Below are 18,349 nucleotides of genomic sequence, written 5' to 3' on the forward strand. Positions count from 1 at the left end.
CTAAAACTCTACCACTTGAGCCACACCTTTTTCTATGATTAACTTGAAAGGAGAGTCTCACAGACTTTCCTTCCCAGCTGGCTTCTCACTGAGATCAGATCTCAGTCTTCTGAGTGGCTAGAAATGTAGGCACAAGCCACTAGTGCCCAGCAAGTTTTTGTTTATAAAAACAAATTGTAGGGCTGGGGATATAGCCTAGCGGCAAGAGTGCCTGCCTCGGATACACGAGGCCCTAGGTTCGATTCCCCAGCACCACATATACAGAAAACGGCCAGAAGCGGCGCTGTGGCTCAAGTGGCAGAGTGCTAGCCTTGAGCGGGAAGAAGCCAGGGACAGTGCTCAGGCCCTGAGTCCAAGGCCCAGGACTGGCAAAAAAACAAAAAACAAAAAACAAATTGTAGCTGATGCCTGTAATCCTAGCTGCTCAGGAGGCTGAGGTCTAAAGATCGTGATTCAAAGTTGGGCAGGAAAGCCTGGAAGACTTATCTCCCTAAAAATCGGAAGTGGAATTTTGCCTCAAAGGGACAGCACCCAGGACCTGAGTTCAAGCCCCATGACTGACCAAAACAAAACAAAACGGAAATAGTTTAAAACCTTACTCTGGAGTTTTTTTGGTCTTGTTTTGTTCAATGGACTAGAAAAGAATAATATACATAAAACATTACATGCTAGTTGATCTTTCTTTTTCTGTCATTACCTCTTTTCTAGATGGTGTCGGACGGCATGACAGGCAGCAATCCTGTATCCCCTGCCTCATCTAGTTCCCCAGCCTCTAGTGGGGCAGGTGGCATCTCCCCCCAGCACATAGCTCAAGATTCCTCTTTGGATGGACCTTCAGGCTCCTCAGATGGTGCCACAGTGCCCCTGGAGGGGCTCAGCTTACCCCAGGCTGCTGACTTGGTTAACAAGGGCCCAAAGTGGGAAAAGAGCCATGCAGAAATTGCAGAGCAAGCCAAGCATGTATGTATATGGAAAGTGTGAGGATTCTTGGGAGTCATTAATACTCAACCATGTCCCATGGGTATTTTACATGTCTCTCTTTCTTGTGGACTTAGGATATAGGCTGTTTCTTAGCTTATGTTCTCTTAAGCATATGCTAAATTCTAAGATTCCTTTTCCCATTTATTTATTAATCTAATTATTTATTTTGTTCTGTCAAACCTAGGGCCTCATACATGTTAGGCAAGTGCTTTGCCACTGAGCTACATCCCCAGCTCAGACTTTTTTTTTGGCCAGTCCTGGGGCTTGAAGTCAAGGCCTGAGCACTGTTCCTCAGTTTCCTTTGCTCAAGGCTTGTGCTCTACTACTTAAGCCTGGATTTTTCTGTTGATGTGGTACTGAGGAATCATACCCAGGGCTTCAAGCATGCTAGGCAACAATCTACTGCTAAGCCATATTCCCAGTCCACCTGTGAAATTTTTATCTTCAGTAAGCACCAAAAAAATGTGGAGCTGGCTCCACTATGGCTCATATAGTGGAGTGTTATCCTTGAACACAAAAGCTTAGGGACACCACCCAGGCCCTGAGTTCAAGCCCCAGGGGAGACACACACACACACACACACACACACACACACACACGCACACACGCACACGCGCACACGCACTGCTTATTTTTTTTCCTCCAGGATTTACTGGGGATTGAAATCAAAGCACATGTTTGGCAAGTGCTTTATCCCCAGCCCTATTGTGAAGTTAAAATTAAAAGAAGAATTGGACATGAAAATGCTTTGTAAATTTTTGGTACTCTTAAGATTTACTAATTTCTACTTATTTTTATTCTGCTGCCTGTTAAGTTTATCCAGTGATAAGTGTGGTGGTCCTTGGGTGTCTGCATCACCCAGGAACTTGCTAGAAATGCAAATTCTTGGTACTATTCATTTAAAAATCTGGTATGATACCCAGCAATATTTTAAAACTAGGTGATTTTGATGCATGCTTAAATTTGAGAACCACTACTATCCATGACTTCTTGTTGTTTTTTTTTCTCCCACTATCAGGCTAATTCTTTGCCTCATCTCTGTAATTTTCCCTGATTTATCATTTATCTCAAAGGGCTCTCCCCCTTCTAGATTACAAGTTTGGAGGTGGCCTAAAACTTGTAATCCTTCTGTCTCAGCCTCTCTAGTGCTGGGATTATAGTTGTATTCCAGCAAATTTGACCCTGTTACGAGGTTTTTGCTGTTGTTTATAGTACTGGGCTTTACATTTTGGGTTCTACCTCTTTTTTTTTTTTTTTCCAGAACTGGGACTTGAACTCAGGGCTTAGCTATGGCTGACACTCTGGTTCAAGGCTGATGCTCTACTACGTGAGCCACATTCTACCTCAACTTCTAGCTTTTTGATAGTTAATCAGAAATTAGTCTGCCCAATTTGTCTGCCTGACCTGCCTAGCTTCGTAAACTGGGATTCTTGGGTCTCAAGCTACTCACTCAGTAGTTAGGATTACAAGCATGAGCCACTGGCAACTGGTCGGAGCTTTTTCTCTTTACTTGTGCCCCCAGCCTTTTTCTTTTTTTCTTCTTAATTTAGTTATTTTTAATTAAGGTCTTGTTTTTAGTCTGGGGCTGCCCTTGAACCATGATCTGCCTTCTTGTGTTTCCTGTAGCTATGATTACAAGCATGTACCATCATGCCCTCCTGAAAAACTCATCTCGGCTATAAAACAATTTGAAAAGCTTTTTAAAAAAAATCACAGCCTAGGGCTGGGGATATGGCCTAGTGGCAAGAGTGCTTGCCTCGAATACATGAAACCCTGGGTTCAATTCCTCAGCACCACATATACAGAAAATGGCCAGAAGTGACGCTGTGGCTCAAGTGGCAGAGTGCCAGCCTTGAGAAAAAAAAGAAGCCAGGGACAGTGCTCAGGCCCTGAGTTTCAAGGACTGGCAAAAAAAAAAAAAGAATAAGCGGGGCTGCAGTCTTGAGGTACAGTCTTGAGCTGCACACCTCCCGGAAAAAAAAAAATCACAGCCTAATGCAGAAACTTTAGTAATTATTAGTGTTTATTTTTCTGTTATATCCAATCACTGTTGTCATGTAGAACTTAAGTGGTTTTTAATGAAAACCAGTGTTGGCAAACTTTTGGGGGGGACGTAAGTTGTTTTTTGTTCTGTGCTAGGGATTGAACACCTGGTCTTACATATGTTGGGCAAATGTTTAAATATGGAGCTACAGAAGCCGCACCCTTAAGAATATTTGAGTGCAAAAATTATTGTATAAATTAGGCTCTATTACAAATTTGTAAGCTTGACACAGTTTAAACATTACTCTGAGGAAATATAATTCTATTGTGATAAAGAGCTCTTGTATATAGAGTTTAAAAAAAAAAGGATACTTGCATCCTGTGCTTCTCTGGGAACCTTCTCTTGGGATATGTTTCTCGCCCATGTCCATGGGTTTCAGAGATGGTATGACATAATGGAAAAAGCATGAAATCTGGTGTCTCGAGTTATTAGATCTGATTCTGATTTCCATCTCCTATTCTTAGCTTTGTGCTCTCAGAGAAATAAATGACTTTTTCCTTCATCTGAAGAGATTGATTGATATGGACATGAAACATCCCACTCAATGCTTAGTTATTTAGGTTTTATGTCCAGGAACTTTTTTGTTATTATTGGTCGTGGGTCTGTGAGCTTTTTCTAGTGCCTTGTGCTCTACCACTTTGAGCCACAGCGCCACTTCCAGTTATCTGGTGGTTAATTGGAGTCTCACAGACTTTCCTACTTAGACTGGCTTTGAACTGTGATCCACAGATCTCGGCTTCCTGAGTAGCTAGGATTACAGGTGTGAGCCACTTGGTGCCCAGCTCTAGAAACTGTTCATTGACCTAGCTGCCCCTTCTTAGGAAGCTGAAATTGAGACTCGGATTGCTGAGCTCCGGAAGGAGGGATTCTGGTCACTGAAGAGGCTACCTAAGGTGCCAGAGCCCCCGAGGCCAAAAGGCCACTGGGATTATCTGTGTGAGGAGATGCAGTGGCTTTCTGCTGACTTTGCTCAGGAGCGAAGATGGAAACGGGGTGTGGCTCGTAAGGTATGTATTGACAGTTGGGTTAGTTGGAAGGGAACCAAACAGAACAGTGTGGGCCTTTTTGCTACTTGTAGCACTAAGAGGAAGTGTAAACATCCCAGATTTTTTTTCTTCTTGATTGTTTTTTTTCCTTTGCTGGTACTGGGACTTGAACTCAGGGCGTGGGTGCTGCCCCTGAGCCTCTTTGTACTCAAGGCTAGCAGTCTACTTGAGCCATAGTGCCACTCTGGCACTGAATAGTTCTGAATAGTTTATAGGAGATAAACGTCTGGTGGACTTTTCTGCTGGGGCAGGCTTCAAACCATGATCCTCATCTCAAGCCTCAGCTAGGATTACAGGTCTGGATTCCCTTGATTATTTTCTTTGCCTTTTGTTGGGTAGTTGATAAGAGTTGATTTTTCTTTTTCTTTTTGCCAGTCGTGGAGCTTGGACTCACAGCCTGAGCACTGTCCCTGGCTTCTTTTTGCTCAAGGCTAGCACTCTACCACTTGAGCCACAGCACCACTTCCGGCATTCTCTGTTTATGTGATGCGTTGAACCCAGGGCTTCCTGCATGCCAGGCCAGCACTCCACCACTAAGCCACATTCCCAGCCCAAGAGTTGATTTTTCTGGTGTTTTTTTTTCTTCTTTTTCTTTTGGCCAGTCCTGGGCCTTGAACTCAGGGCCTGAGCACTGTCCCTGGCTTCTTTTTGCTCAAGGCTAGCACTCTGCCACTTGAGCCACAGCGCCACTTCTGGCCGTTTTCTGTATATGTGGTGCTGGGGAATTGAACCCAGGGCCTCATGTATACAAGGCAAGCACTCTTGCCACTAGGCCATATCCCCAGCCCTTTTTTCTTTTTCTTTTTCCATTCTTTTGTGCCAGTCTTAGACATTGTTCCAGCGTTTAATTTGCTCAAGGCTTATACTCTACCACTTGAGCCACAGCTCCACTTCTGGCTTCATTTTTTTTTTTTTTTTTGGTGTGATCGAACTGTAATCGTGAGATTTCAGCCTCTTGAGTATTAAAGTTTTTTTTGCTGGGTCTTTATTGCCACAGGTGGTACGCATGGTCATCAGGCACCATGAGGAACAGCGGCAGAAAGAGGAACGGGCTCGGAGGGAAGAGCAGGCCAAGCTTCGAAGAATTGCTTCCACCATGGCCAAGGATGTCCGGCAGTTCTGGAGCAATGTGGAGAAGGTAAGTATTAGAGATTGCGAGAGGGAGATGGCTTTTGATTGGGTTGTAGGTTGGTATGTTAGTAGAAATTATTAAATATTTTTCTTGAGGCATGAATATGCAACTTATAGAACTATTAGTGCTTGGGACTTTACCAGTATTGAGTGCTTAGGAAGAACATAATACTTGGCGTGCCTTTCTTGCCCTTGCATTTGAAAGTCTAAAGTCCAGCACCTCTCCTGCTTTTTTTTTTGGGTGGGGGATGGGGAAGTCATAGGGTTTGAAACTGTCCCTGGCTTCTTTTGCTCAAGGCTAGAACTCTACCACTTGAGCCACAGCGCCACTTCCAGCTTTTTCTCTTTATGTGGTGCTGAGTGTTAGGTTTTTAAAGTAGGTAGCCGGTAAAGGAGAACGCCACGCGGTATTCAGGCAGGAGAGAACGTTTATTACCGAACTGCTGGCCTGTGGCCAAGGTGATCCATGGCCGGAGAGAAGGGAGAGAGAGAGAGTGACCCCCACTCAGCCCTGCTTTATTTAGGTCAGGGGCAAGGGGTGTGGCCAGGTGGATTAGGAGGTGACCTCAGGGAAAGGGGAGGTAACTGCCTCCAGGTCTGCAGGTTACCCAGGTAACTGGGTGGAGACTTAATGAGGTGGGGGCATCTGCATGTAGCCCTCAGGGAGAGGACCTAACACTGAGGAATTGAACCCAGGACTTCATGCATGCAAGGCAAGTAAGCACTCTACCACTAAGTCACATTACCAGCTCTGCTTTTTTTCTTTTTTTTTAAACTAACCAATCTAGTTTTTTTTGGTGCCAGTCCTGGGGCTTCTAACTCAGGGCCCAGATGCTGTCCCAGAGCATACTTTGCTTAAGGTTAGCATTCTGCCATTTAAACCACAGCTCACTTCCAGCTTTCTTTGGGTACTTTACTGGAGATAAGAGGCTCATGGGCTTTCCTGCCCTGTTGATTTCCAACCTCGATCCGCAGATCTCAGCCTCCTCAGTAGCTAGGATTACAGGAGTGACCCACTAGCCTCTAGCCTAAGCAAATTGTTTCTTTATGCTGGCTTATTAATAGGTAGATATTTGGACTGTTATTGTTTATCTTCCATAGTTCCCCACCCTTTCATCTTCCTACATCCTCCTTTGTAGTTAGAATCATGTCCTGTGGGCTGCGGATATGGCCTAGTGGCAAGAGTGCCTGCCTCATATACATGAGGCCCTGGGTTCGATTCCCCAGCACCACATATACAGAAAATGGCCAGAAGTGGCGCTGTGGCTCAAGTGGCAGAGTGCTGGCCTTGAGCAAAAAGAAGCCAGGGACAGTGCTCAGGCCCAGAGTCCAAGCCCCAGGACTGGCCAAAAAAAAAAAAAAAGAATCATGTCCTGTATGTGTGTGTATACAAGTTATGTATGTAGGTTTATACATATTACATGTCCATGGATATGTTTCAGGTTGAGCTTCCACAAATGATATTTGGCTGTCCACATGTTCTATCTCCGTGTTTTCCAATTGCATTTTCTTGCAGATTTCCTTTTTTTTTTTTTATGGCCATATACTATTCCGTGGTATATATTTACCTTATCTACTTTATCCACTCATCTGTTATTGGGTACCTTAGCTGATAGAATCATTTATTGTGAACAGTGCTGCAATAAACGTAATATTGATTTATACTCCTTTGAATATTTGCCCATGGTTGTATGGTAGTATCATAGAAGAGATTTAATTTTATCATTTGAGGGATCTCCATGTTGATTTCCACAGTGGTTGCCCTAGTTTACATTTCCATCAATAAAATGTGATGCTTCCTTTTTCCCCCTGAATCCTCAATAGCATTTCTTTTCTTTTTTGCTGCTCCTGAGGCTTGAAATCAGGACCTGGGTTCTGGTTCTAAGTTTTTGCTCAAAGTAAGGAATCTACCACTTGATCCATACCATGATACACGTTTTAGTGACTAACCAGAGGTATGAGTCCCTTAGACATTCCTGTTCAGGCTACCTTGAACCACAATCTTTAGATCACAGCCTCCTTAATAGGTAGGATTATAGGACTGAGCTGCGAGTGCTTTTGTTTGTGTTCTTGATGATTGCCATTCTGATGGGTGAGATGGAATTTTACTGTGCTTTTCTGTTCAAGGCCGTCTCTCTGCCATTTGAGCCATACCTCTACTTCTGGCTTTTTGCTGGTTATTTGGAGATAAAGTCTCACAGACTTAACCTGTCCTGGGTGGCTTCAAACCACGATCCTTGAATCTGGCATGAGCCACTGACATTAGGTTTTGAGTGTCTCTTGCTCTTTCACTCTGTCCTTGTCAATTGTGGGGCTTGAACTCAGAGCCTGGGCACTATCCCTGAACTCTTGCTCAAGACTAGCACTCTATCACTTTAAGCCACAGCTCCACTTCCAGTTTTCTTGGGGTTAATTGGAGATAAGAGTCATAGACTTTCCTTCCTGGGCTGTCTTTGAACCATGATCCTCATAGCTCATATCTGAGTAGCTGGGATTACAGGCTTGAGCCACCAGTGCCTGGTTCTATATTTTTTATGCTAAGAATGTTGAACATTTCTTCATTTATCTATTAGTCATCTATATGCATGTGTGTATATCATTCATTTTTGTTCTGTGCTGGTATTAGGGCTTCATTCGGGTTCTGTGCTTTTCATTTTCAGTTGGCTTATTTGGCTACTGCTGATATTCTCTACTTGAACCATGGCTTCAGTCCAGAGTTTTCCTAATTACTAGAAAATGTTGCCTCTAATATTTCTGCTTGGGTGGGCTTGAACTTCAGTTCTCCAGGTCTCAACCTCCCGAGTAGCTAGAATTACAGTTGTGAGCCACTGGTACCCAACCATTTTGATAGTTATCTGTTCCACTTATTTGCCCATTTACTAATTGGATTATTTTGTTGCTTTGCTCTTCAGGTGTTGTTATTTTTAGGGTTTGGGTGTTGTTTTTAGCTCTATGTATATTCTGGATACTAATCCTTTATTAAATAACTCTGAAGATTTTTTTGTCGTCCATGGATTGTCTCTTAGCTCTGTTAATAGTTTCTTTTGCTTTGCAGAAACTTTGATTTTTGTTTTTTATTTTTTGGGTCGGTCATGGGTTGTGAACTCTGGGTCTGGGTGCTGTCCCTAAGCTCTTTAGCTCAAGGCTAGTGCTCTACCACTTTGAGCCACATCACCACTTCGGTTTTCTGGTGGTTAATTGAACTTTCTTGCCCAGGCTGGCTCTGCACCATGATCCTCAGATCTCAGCCCCCTGAGTAGCTAGGATTACAGGCACGAGCCATTGGCGCCTGACTTTTTTATTTTGATACAGTCTGTTTTTCTATTTATTTTTGGTGTAACTATTGGGCTTAAATTCAAAGCTTTATGCTCTCACTTGGTTATTTTACTCAAGGCTGGAGCCATGCCTCTAGTCCTCGCTTTGTTGATTGAAAATGGAGTTTTCATACTTTTCTCCCCTTGAGGCATTGAATCTTGATCCTCCAGCCTCTTTTTGTTGTTGTTGTTATTGTTCCCATTCTGGGGTTTAAATAGAGGGCTTGAGCACTATGCCTATGCCGTTGGTTCAAGGCTTAGCAGTCTACTACTTGAGCTACAGCAATACTTCTGGCTTTTTGGTGGTAAACTGGGGATAAGAGTCCAGGTGCTGGTGACTCATCCCAGTAATCCTAGCTACTCAGGAGAATGAGAACTGAAGATTGCAGTTCAAAGCCATCCCGGGATCTCCAGTTAAACATCTAAAAACCAGAAATGGAGCTGTGGCTCAAAGTGATAGAGTGCCAGCCTTGACCAAAAAAAGCCTAGGAACAGCGCCCATGCCCTGAGTTAAAGCCCTACAACTGAAGGAAAAAAAGGGGTGGGGGGAGGGCTGAGAATATGGCCTGGTGGTAAAGTGCTCACCTTGTATACATGAAGCCGGGGTTCAATTCCCCAGCACCACATATACAGAAAAGGCTGGAAGTGGTGCTGTGGCTCAAGTAGTAGAGTGCTAGCCTTGAGCAAAAAGAAAAGAAAAAAAAATCCAGGCATTAGTGCTTCATGTCTGTAATCCTAGCTATACAGGAGGCTGAGATCTGAGGATCACAGCTCAAAGCCAGCCTGAGCAGGAAAGTTTGTGAGGCTCTTATCTTCAATTAATCACCAGAAAATTGGAAGTGGCATTGTAGCTTACAGTGATAGAGTGCTAACCTTAAGCAAAAGAGCTCAGGGACAGCATCCAGGCCCCAAGTTCAAGCCCTATGAAAGACAAAAATAGTCTCACTGGGGCTGGGGATATGGCCTAGTGGCAAGAGCGCTTGCCTCGTATACATGAGGCCCTGGGTTCGATTCCCCAGCACCACATATACGGAAAATGGCCAGAAGGGGCGCTGTGGCTCAAGCGGCAGAGTGCTAGCCTTGAGCAAAAAGAAGCCAGGGACAGTGCTCAGGCCCTGAGTCCAAGCCCCAGGACTGGCCAAAAAAAAAAAAAAGTCTCACTGGTTTTCTTGCTGGGACTAACGTTGAACTGTGATCCTCAGGTTTCAGCCTCCGAAGTAGCTAGGGTTACTGGTGTGAGCCACCAGCACCCTGCTTCATTTGTCAATTCTTGTTTTCATTTTCTGGGCAATTAAAGTTCTGTTATCTGGATCTATAACTTCCATGGTTTTTGTTGTTTTCTTGCATTAGATTTGAAGTTTCAGGTCTTACTTTAGGATCTCTGGTTTTGTAGGGGGTTAGTTTTGTACAGAGTGAGCAAATGGGTCAATTTTCATTTTCTTGCAAATGATAACTAGTTAGCACCATTTGTTGTAGTGGCTGTTTCCTTCAGTGTATCTTTTTTGGCTCTTTTGTTGAAAATTAGATCTTACAGCTGTGATTTTATTTCTGGGTCTTCTATTCTGTCTCATTGGTATTTGGGTCTATTTTTACGTGAATACTAACCTGTTACTATTGCCACATAGCGAAGTTTGATAATTGTGATGCTTCTAGCATTGTTCTGTTTATCCAGAATTGCTTTGCTATTTGTGGCTTTTAATGCTTCTATATAAATTTTTGGATTTTTTTTCTATTTCTGTGAAGAATGACCTTGAAATTTTGATTAGTATTTCCTTGAATCTGTAGATTACTTTTAGGAGTAGTGCACCCCTCTCTCTCTGTCTCTCTCTCTGTGTCTTTGTCCTTCTGTCTCTCTCTCTGTCTCTCTCTGTTTGGTTGTGGAGCTTGAACCCAGGCCTTGGGCTCTGTCACTGAGCTTTTCTTTTTCTGCTCAAGGCTAGTGCTCTACCACTTTGAGCTTCAGTTCCACTTCTGGTTTTCTGATGGTTTATTGAAAATAAAACTCTCATGGACTTTCCTGCCTGGGCTTGGCTTTGAAACACGATCCTTAGATCTCAGCCTCCTGAGTAGCTAGGATTTACAGGCATGAGCCACTAGCACCCAACTTTTTTTTTTTTTTTTTGGCCAGTCCTGGGCCTTGGACTCAGGGCCTGAGCACTGTCCCTGGCTTCTTCCCGCTCAAGGCTAGCACTCTGCCACTTGAGCCACAGCGCCGCTTCTGGCCGTTTTCTGTATATGTGGTGCTGGGGAATCGAACCTAGGGCCTCGTGTATCCGAGGCAGGCACTCTTGCCACTAGGCTATATCCCCAGCCCAGCACCCAACTTTTTTTAAATATGAGGAACCCTATGTTTTGCTGAGGTCTTTATTTTGACTTTGTAAAAGTATTTGAAGTAAAAATGACACTATAGAAAATAATTGCATAAACTAGCATTCACATTGTATTTTGTCAGCCTTATATGCATGTTAGGATTTATCTATGTCAAATTTTTAGTGTTATATACACTTGAAACTAGTAGCTTAGATTTTCTATGAATTTATTGTAAAAATACTGACAATTACTTAACCTAAGAAGCTATAGAAACAAACTTGAAAGAACCTAGCTAAGCTTAATTTTTTTGTGTGTTTTAAGTAGGGACTAAACCCAGCCTTATGCATTCAGGGCAAGTGTTTTACTAGTGAGCTACAGATGCATTTGCAGATCATCCCCAGCTATTCCTCAGAAGTATTCTAAAATGATAAGCTCCTTAAAAACAATCTTAAGATTTGTTCATTTATTTATTTATTTTTAGCTCTCCTGGATGGTTAGTCTGTAGACTGGTGAGAGCCCTCTTCAGTGTTAGGTAAAAGTATATGATAAAGAAGTGAGTTTGTTGGTGACTGGTTTATTTCATGGTTATTGCAGGTAGTGCAATTTAAGCAGCAGTCCCGGCTTGAAGAAAAGCGCAAAAAAGCTTTGGACCTGCACCTGGACTTCATTGTGGGGCAAACTGAAAAGTACTCTGATCTCCTGTCTCAGAGCCTCAACCAGCCACTAGCTTCCAGCAAAGCTGGTTCCTCCCCTTGCCTTGGTTCTTCCTCAGCTGCCTCTAGTCCTCCACCCCCTTCTTCTCGGCTGGATGATGAAGGTGTGTGTTATCTCTGGTCCTGTTACTCTTCCCCATGTACCCTTTCCTGAGCTGAAAAACCCACCCTGTGGCTTGCAGGGCCCGTGGACTTTGTGACCTTGTTCTCCTGCTATAGATGGGGACTTCCAACCCCAAGAGGAGGAGGAAGAGGATGATGAGGAGACTATTGAGGTTGAAGAACAGCAGGAAGGCAATGATGCTGAGACACAGAGACGTGAGATTGAGCTGCTTCGACGTGAGGGAGAACTGCCATTGGAAGAGCTGCTTCGTTCCCTCCCACCTCAGCTGCTGGAAGGCTCTTCCAGCCCCTCTCAAACCCCCTCATCTCATGATAGTGATACCCAAGATGGACCTGAAGAAAGTGTTGAAGAGGAGCCCTCTCAGGTGTTGGAGGTATAGGTAGAAGATATGGAGGGAGGAAGGTTCAGAGTGGGAGTAGAGGGAGAAGTACTAACTAGTCTGAGTCCCAGGCTGTTTTTTACTGCAGGTTTTTTGTTTTTTTCCTACTAATCACTTTATTCTAGAAATGTAAGAATAGCTCAATAGTTATTAAGCTACTTCAATGCATTTAAAGCATTAGATATTTAGCTACTTTAATGGATTAATATTAATAACTACTTATCATCTTGCTATTGCCTTGGCAGATACCTTCAAAGAGATTATTTATAAAGTAGAGGTGTGGGGCTGGGAATGTGGCTTAGTGGTAGAGAGCTTGCCTACCATGCATGAAGCCCTGGGTTTGATTGCTCAGCACCACATGAACAGAAGAAAGCCAGAAGTGAGCAAAAAGGAAGCCAGGGACAGTGCTCAGGCCCTGAGTTCAAGCCCCAGGACTGGCAAGAAAAAGAAGATAGAGGTGTGACTCAAGTGGTAGAGCACCAAAGTGAGAGCATGAGGCTGAGTTCAAGCTCCAGTACCAGCACTCAAAAAGAAAGAGATTTTTTTTAAATAACATTTTGTACCTATCTCTGATAAAAATTACAAGTATAAATAAAAGCATCTCTGGAACTTGGAAAGGAGTATATTTCAAAAACAAGGAGATATATTTTATTTTCTTTTTCTTTTTTTTAATGGCAATGAACACTGGTTTTATTTTACATTTCAAGAAAGCAATTTTTCTTGACTATATGACATTTCTAATTTTCATAATATTCATTTTAATATTCTAAACACTGTTAATACAAGGGTTTGTCTCTATCAACCTATGATATGCAGCAATCTGTAATTTAGATAATATGAATTTGAGATCCTTGTTTTGCTGTCTAAGAATGAAACACTTAGCAACCCCAACTACTGCTCAGAATTTAAGTGGATTTTTGGTTCTCCACTCACTGTTAACATTTGTGGTAACTCACCAGGAGCTAAAAGATATTAAGGTGAGGAACAATCAGCCCATTTCCTGTTTAGTAGTGAAGTAAAAAGATCTAAGACTCTAAAAGCTTAAAATAAAAATATATAATAAGAGGTGAAGACAGCTCCAAATTATAAAGCTATTCCATGTTTGGAATGTTGCATTTAATGTCTCTAGCTATATTCCTGTTTACTGGGTAAGGTATCTCAGCCATTTTATTAAAAGTTAATATATTGTTTTAATAGTTCTAATTTCAAAAGAATGCCTCAAAGTAATATTTCCTACACCATATAAGCTCTAATAGAGAAAAAGTCTTATGTACCAGCACTGGTGGCTCACACCTATACTCCTATTCAGGAGGTTGAGATCTGAAGATCTTAGTTGAAAGCCAGTCCTTTTTTTCTTTGCTTGTCCTGGGGCTTGAACTCAGGGCCTGGTAGTTGTCCCTGACCTTTTTTGCACATGGCTAACACTCTACCACTTGAACTATAGTGTCACTTCAGCCACAGGCTCCGCCTCTGGCTCTTTGGTACTTAATTAGAGATGAGTCTCACAGACTTTCCTGCCTCAGCTGGCTTTGAACTGCATCTTCAGGTCTCAGTCTCTTGAGTAGCTAAGTGTGAGCCATTGGCACCCAGTCATTCATTCATTTTTATGTCGGTTCCTGGATTGGAACATAGCACCTTGTGCTCTTGCTTGGCTTTTTCCTCAAGGCTGGCACTCTACTACTTGTGCCACACTTCTTGCAGCTTAATTGGAGATTAATTGGTGGTTAATTGGAGATAAGAGTCTCACTGACTTCCTGCCTTGGCTGACTTTGACCTGAGATCCTCAGATCTCATACTCATAAGTCTCTAGGATTATAGGCTTGAACCACTGGTGTACCAGGCACAGTAATATTTTAGAAAGAAATAAAGTAAAAATAGAAGAGGTTTCTTGCTGTTTATTGGTACTTGTTTTTGTTATAGTTCTTTTTTTTCTTTTTTGGTTATGGGGATTGAATTCCCTAAGCTTTTTCACTCAAGGCTAGCACTCTACTACTTTGAGCCACAGTTCCACTTTTAGTCCTAGTGGTTAATTGGACGTAAGAGTCTAATGGACTTTGCTGCCGAGGCTGGCTTTGAGCCACGATTCTCAGATCTTGATCTCCTGAGTAGTTAGGATTATAGGCGTGAGCCACCAACACCCATTTTAGTTCTAGTTCTTATACTTAAGGAAAGTTGTTCTATTGTTTGGGAATAGCTGGGAGAAATGTGTTTGTGGCAACTCCCAGCATGTAATTTGGCAGAGTTTCTGATACTGTGGTAAGAGAGAGAGAGAAGAGCAGAGGTAGGATTACAGGTGTGATCCACTGGCACCTAGCTCTTACTTGGCTTTTTGGTTCATGTGTGAAGCTCTATCACTTGAACCACACCTGCAGTTCAACATTTTGCTAGCTAACTGGAGATAGAGTCTTGTAATCTTTGTTCAGCCTGTCTTCAAACTATGATCTTGAAATCTCAGCCTCCTGAATAACAAGGATTATAGGTGTAAGGCCCCAGCACCTGGCAATATTTTACTTTCATTTTTCTCTTTAGTTTATCTTCTATTAGATACATAGGATTTCTATGTATGTGGTACTGAGGAACTGAACCCAGTGATTCATGTATACAACGCAAGTAATCTACAATTAGGCGATATTCCCAGCCCCATATGTCCAGGTTTTGGGGGCTTTAACTACTTAGCACTTTCACAGGTCCACCCCTAGGAAATGGGGTTAGGATTTGGTAGCTGGTGCTGAAAGAAAATCCTTGATTACATCCTTGCCCTGGTAATTGTACCAATGGCAGCTGTCACTCAACGGGACAGAGCATTTTCTGATGTCTTTAGCATTGTGTCTTCCTCCTGCTACTCTTAAGTTCAGGGCTATCCACTTTTTATCCCTTGTTGACAGGTAAAGCCCACACCTTCCTCAGTCACTCAGTGCAACAAACAGCCTTGGCATCCAGAGGAAGATGATGAAGAATTTACTGCCAATGAGGATGAAGGTCAGGCCTATTCTCTTGATCCTCTCAGATTCTTTGGTCCTAATGTTTAGAGCTTTGTCACTTATTTGTCTTAGATTGTGTTCTATATCTCACTCTCCATTTATCTTCCTTCATTGTCTTTGCTAGCGGAAGATGAAGAGGATACCATAGCAGCTGAGGAGCAGTTGGAAGGGGAGGTGGATCATGCCATGGAACTGAGCGAGTTGGCTCGAGAAGGTGATACTCACCAGATATTTTGCTGAGCATTTACTTACTATTTCAATTGTGGAGAATGTTGGGGATAAATGAGGTTGCGAATGTCGCTTAGTGGTAGAGTGCTTGCCTAGCATGCATGAATGCCCTGGTTTGATTCCTCACTACCATATAAACAGAATAAGCCAGAAGGCACTGTGGCTCAAGTAGTAGAGTGCTAGCCCTGAGCATAGAGAGGCTTAGGGACAGAGCCAAGGCCCTGAGTTCAAGCCCTATGACTGGCTGGAAAAAAAACAAAGAATGTTGGAGATAAAGAGGTAATAAATACTGTCTCTTTTCCTCCAGCTTTACTGGGTGCTCTATGTCCTCCTAGTGGAACTTTGGCCCTAATGGCAAAGATACACTTATAAGGAAGAAGTTCCTTAGGAACTCTTAAGAACAAAATAATGAGTGCTTATGATGGAAGTTTTAAATAAAGAGATGATATGTGTGCGGGGAAGATCCGCTTTAACAAGACCCTGGCAGTATTTGACCTAAGTCTTTTTTTTTTTTTTTTTTTTTTTTTGCCAGTCCTGGGGCTTGAACTCTGGACCTGAACACTGTCCTTGGCTTTTTGCTCAAGGCTATCACTCTACCACTTGAGCCACAGAGCCACTTCTGGCTTTTTCTGTATATGTGGTGCTGAGGAATCAAACCCAAGGTTTCATGTGTGCTAGGTAAGCACTCTACCACTAGGCCACATTCCAAGTCCACTTTGTCCTAAATCTTAAAAGAGGCTCACCAGGGCTAGGAATGTGGTTTAGTGGCAGAGTGCTTGTCTTGCATGAATGAAGCCCTGGGTTTCATTCCTCAGTACCACATAAATAGAAAAGGCCAGAGGGGCACTGTGGGTTCCAGTGATTGAGCTCTAGCCTTGAGCAAAAAGAAGTTTAGGGACAGTGCCCAGTCCTTGAGTTCAAGCTCCAGGACTGGCAAAAATAAAATAAAAGAGGCTGATCAGATAATGTTCTTCCAAGAAGGCCCCACCTCCCATGGTTGTAGCCTAGGTTGTCTGGCTTGGATTTGGTGTGCTGAAAGTAATCTCTACAGTTTTTCATTAAATTTTGGCTTGTGTGTCTAACAAATATCTAGTAATATGAACTGGTACCACTTAAACTTCCATAAAGCAATCAAAAGCTCACCTTTTATTTTCCCACCAGGTGAGCTATCTATGGAAGAGCTACTACAACAGTATGCAGGAGCCTATGCCTCTGATGCCTCTGCTCCTGGCTCTGGGAGTAGCGATGAGGATGATGAAGATGAAGAGGTTGATGCTAACAGCTCTGAATGTGAACCAGAGGAGGCAACAGAAGCTGAGGAGGCAGCTCAAGAGGATCAAGAGGATAGTAGCAGTCAGTCAGGTGAATGTGTAGTTCTGAGAGAAGCGGGGAGGACAGGTGTTTAAGGAGCAGGTTCTGAACCTTGATCTTGTGATTTAGACTCTGATGAGGAGCAGAGTGAGGATGAGGAAGATGAGCATTCAGAGGAGGAAGAAACAAGCAGAAGTTCTGAATCAGAAGAATCTGAATCTGATGAGTCTGAGGATGCCCAATCACAGAGCCAAGTAGATGAAGAAGAGGAGGAAGATGATGATTTTGGAGTGGAGTATTTGCTTGCCCGGGATGAAGAACAGAGTGAGGCAGATGGAGGTAGTGGGCCTCCCACTCCAGGGCCTACCACTACTCTAGGCCCTAAGAAAGAAATTACTGATATTGCTGCAGCAGCTGAAAGTCTCCAACCCAAAGGTTACACCTTGGCCACTACCCAGGTATCCCTAGGCTTCAGCTTCAGCTTTTTCATATCTTGACTTTACTGTTTCTAGTGACAGATGCCTCAGTTCAATGTGGTAATACCTCTTTTTTTCTTGTCAGGTGAAAACTCCCATCCCTCTACTACTACGGGGCCAGCTCCGGGAATACCAACACATTGGACTTGACTGGTTGGTTACTATGTATGAGAAGAAGCTCAATGGCATTCTTGCTGATGAGATGGGGCTGGGGAAGACAATCCAGACCATCTCCTTGCTTGCACACTTGGCCTGTGAGAAAGGTGAGTAGCAGGGGCCCTTCTTGGCGCCTCTTCTTGAACAATTCCCTGGCAAACTTGTTTAGTTGTGATTCACCTGCAAGAAGATGAAATAGCTGAGTGTCAGTGGCTCCTGCCTGTAATCCTAGCTGCTCAGGAGACTAAGATCTGAAAATTGTGGTTCAAAGCCAAGCTGTCAGAAAAGCCTTTGAGACTCTTGAATTAAACACCAAAAAGGTAGAAGTGGAGCTGGGCTCCAAAGATAGATTGCTATTCTTGAGTACAAGAGCTCAGACAGTATCCAGGTCCTGAATGCCAGGCCCAGGACTATTCCAAAATAAAGATGAAATATTTGCTCCCTTGCTGATTGCTTTTGTAGCTTCATTGACTCTGGCTTTTATTCTACAGGAAGAACTGTGTTAAATGTTAGTATTCTTCAGAGAGGCCAGTAGAAGGAGATGTTCATCAAGGTCATACCTCAGGAACCAGGATTGCAAGGTTTAGGTAGCCTTATTGTGTCTCCTTCTTTTGTTAAACAGGTAACTGGGGTCCCCATTTAATCATTGTTCCCACCAGTGTGATGTTGAACTGGGAGATGGAGTTGAAACGTTGGTGTCCCAGCTTTAAAATCCTCACTTACTATGGAGCCCAAAAAGAGAGGAAGCTCAAGCGGCAGGTTTGATCCTTTTTATATTCACCTTTCCACATTGATGCCTAATTCATTTTTAGGCCTCAGATAGGCTTCTTTCTGATTTTTTATTTGTTTTTTGCTGAAACTTTGTCATTTCTTTCTAATTCCACTGTTCACCACTTTCTTTGACCACCCTCAGGGCTGGACCAAGCCCAATGCCTTCCATGTGTGTATTACATCTTACAAGCTGGTGCTGCAGGACCATCAGGCCTTCCGCCGCAAGAACTGGCGATATCTCATTCTGGATGAGGCTCAGAACATAAAGAACTTCAAGTCCCAGCGCTGGCAGTCTCTGCTCAACTTTAACAGGTAGAGATGGAGGTTTGTGGGAGGCTTGGTCTGGCCTAAAGGTTCAACTCCTGGGTTGAGGCATTTATTAAG

General features: G+C 43.1%; 1 protein-coding gene and 1 non-coding gene across 4 annotated transcripts in view; both read left to right on the forward strand.

Moving 5' to 3' along the window:
- Nucleotides 1-18,349, forward strand: part of LOC125340873 (Snf2 related CREBBP activator protein) — a 54,631-nt gene that overhangs the window by 6,962 nt on the left and 29,320 nt on the right. For all 3 annotated transcript variants that reach the window (XM_048332753.1, XM_048332755.1, XM_048332754.1), the window contains exons 4-15: nucleotides 709-960; nucleotides 3,847-4,032; nucleotides 5,069-5,209; nucleotides 11,421-11,643; nucleotides 11,759-12,036; nucleotides 14,928-15,021; nucleotides 15,148-15,237; nucleotides 16,413-16,613; nucleotides 16,692-17,020; nucleotides 17,124-17,301; nucleotides 17,817-17,953; nucleotides 18,108-18,277. In XM_048332753.1, coding sequence (XP_048188710.1) covers nucleotides 709-960; nucleotides 3,847-4,032; nucleotides 5,069-5,209; nucleotides 11,421-11,643; nucleotides 11,759-12,036; nucleotides 14,928-15,021; nucleotides 15,148-15,237; nucleotides 16,413-16,613; nucleotides 16,692-17,020; nucleotides 17,124-17,301; nucleotides 17,817-17,953; nucleotides 18,108-18,277 — 2,279 coding nt within the window. The remainder of the gene's footprint in view (nucleotides 1-708; nucleotides 961-3,846; nucleotides 4,033-5,068; nucleotides 5,210-11,420; nucleotides 11,644-11,758; nucleotides 12,037-14,927; nucleotides 15,022-15,147; nucleotides 15,238-16,412; nucleotides 16,614-16,691; nucleotides 17,021-17,123; nucleotides 17,302-17,816; nucleotides 17,954-18,107; nucleotides 18,278-18,349) is intronic.
- Nucleotides 14,715-14,844, forward strand: LOC125341261. The gene has a single exon (XR_007208941.1). It is a non-coding gene; the product is annotated as a small nucleolar RNA SNORA30/SNORA37 family (small nucleolar RNA).

Source organism: Perognathus longimembris, chromosome 23, assembly GCF_023159225.1.
Source record: "Perognathus longimembris pacificus isolate PPM17 chromosome 23, ASM2315922v1, whole genome shotgun sequence".
Lineage (NCBI taxonomy): Eukaryota > Metazoa > Chordata > Mammalia > Rodentia > Heteromyidae > Perognathus > Perognathus longimembris.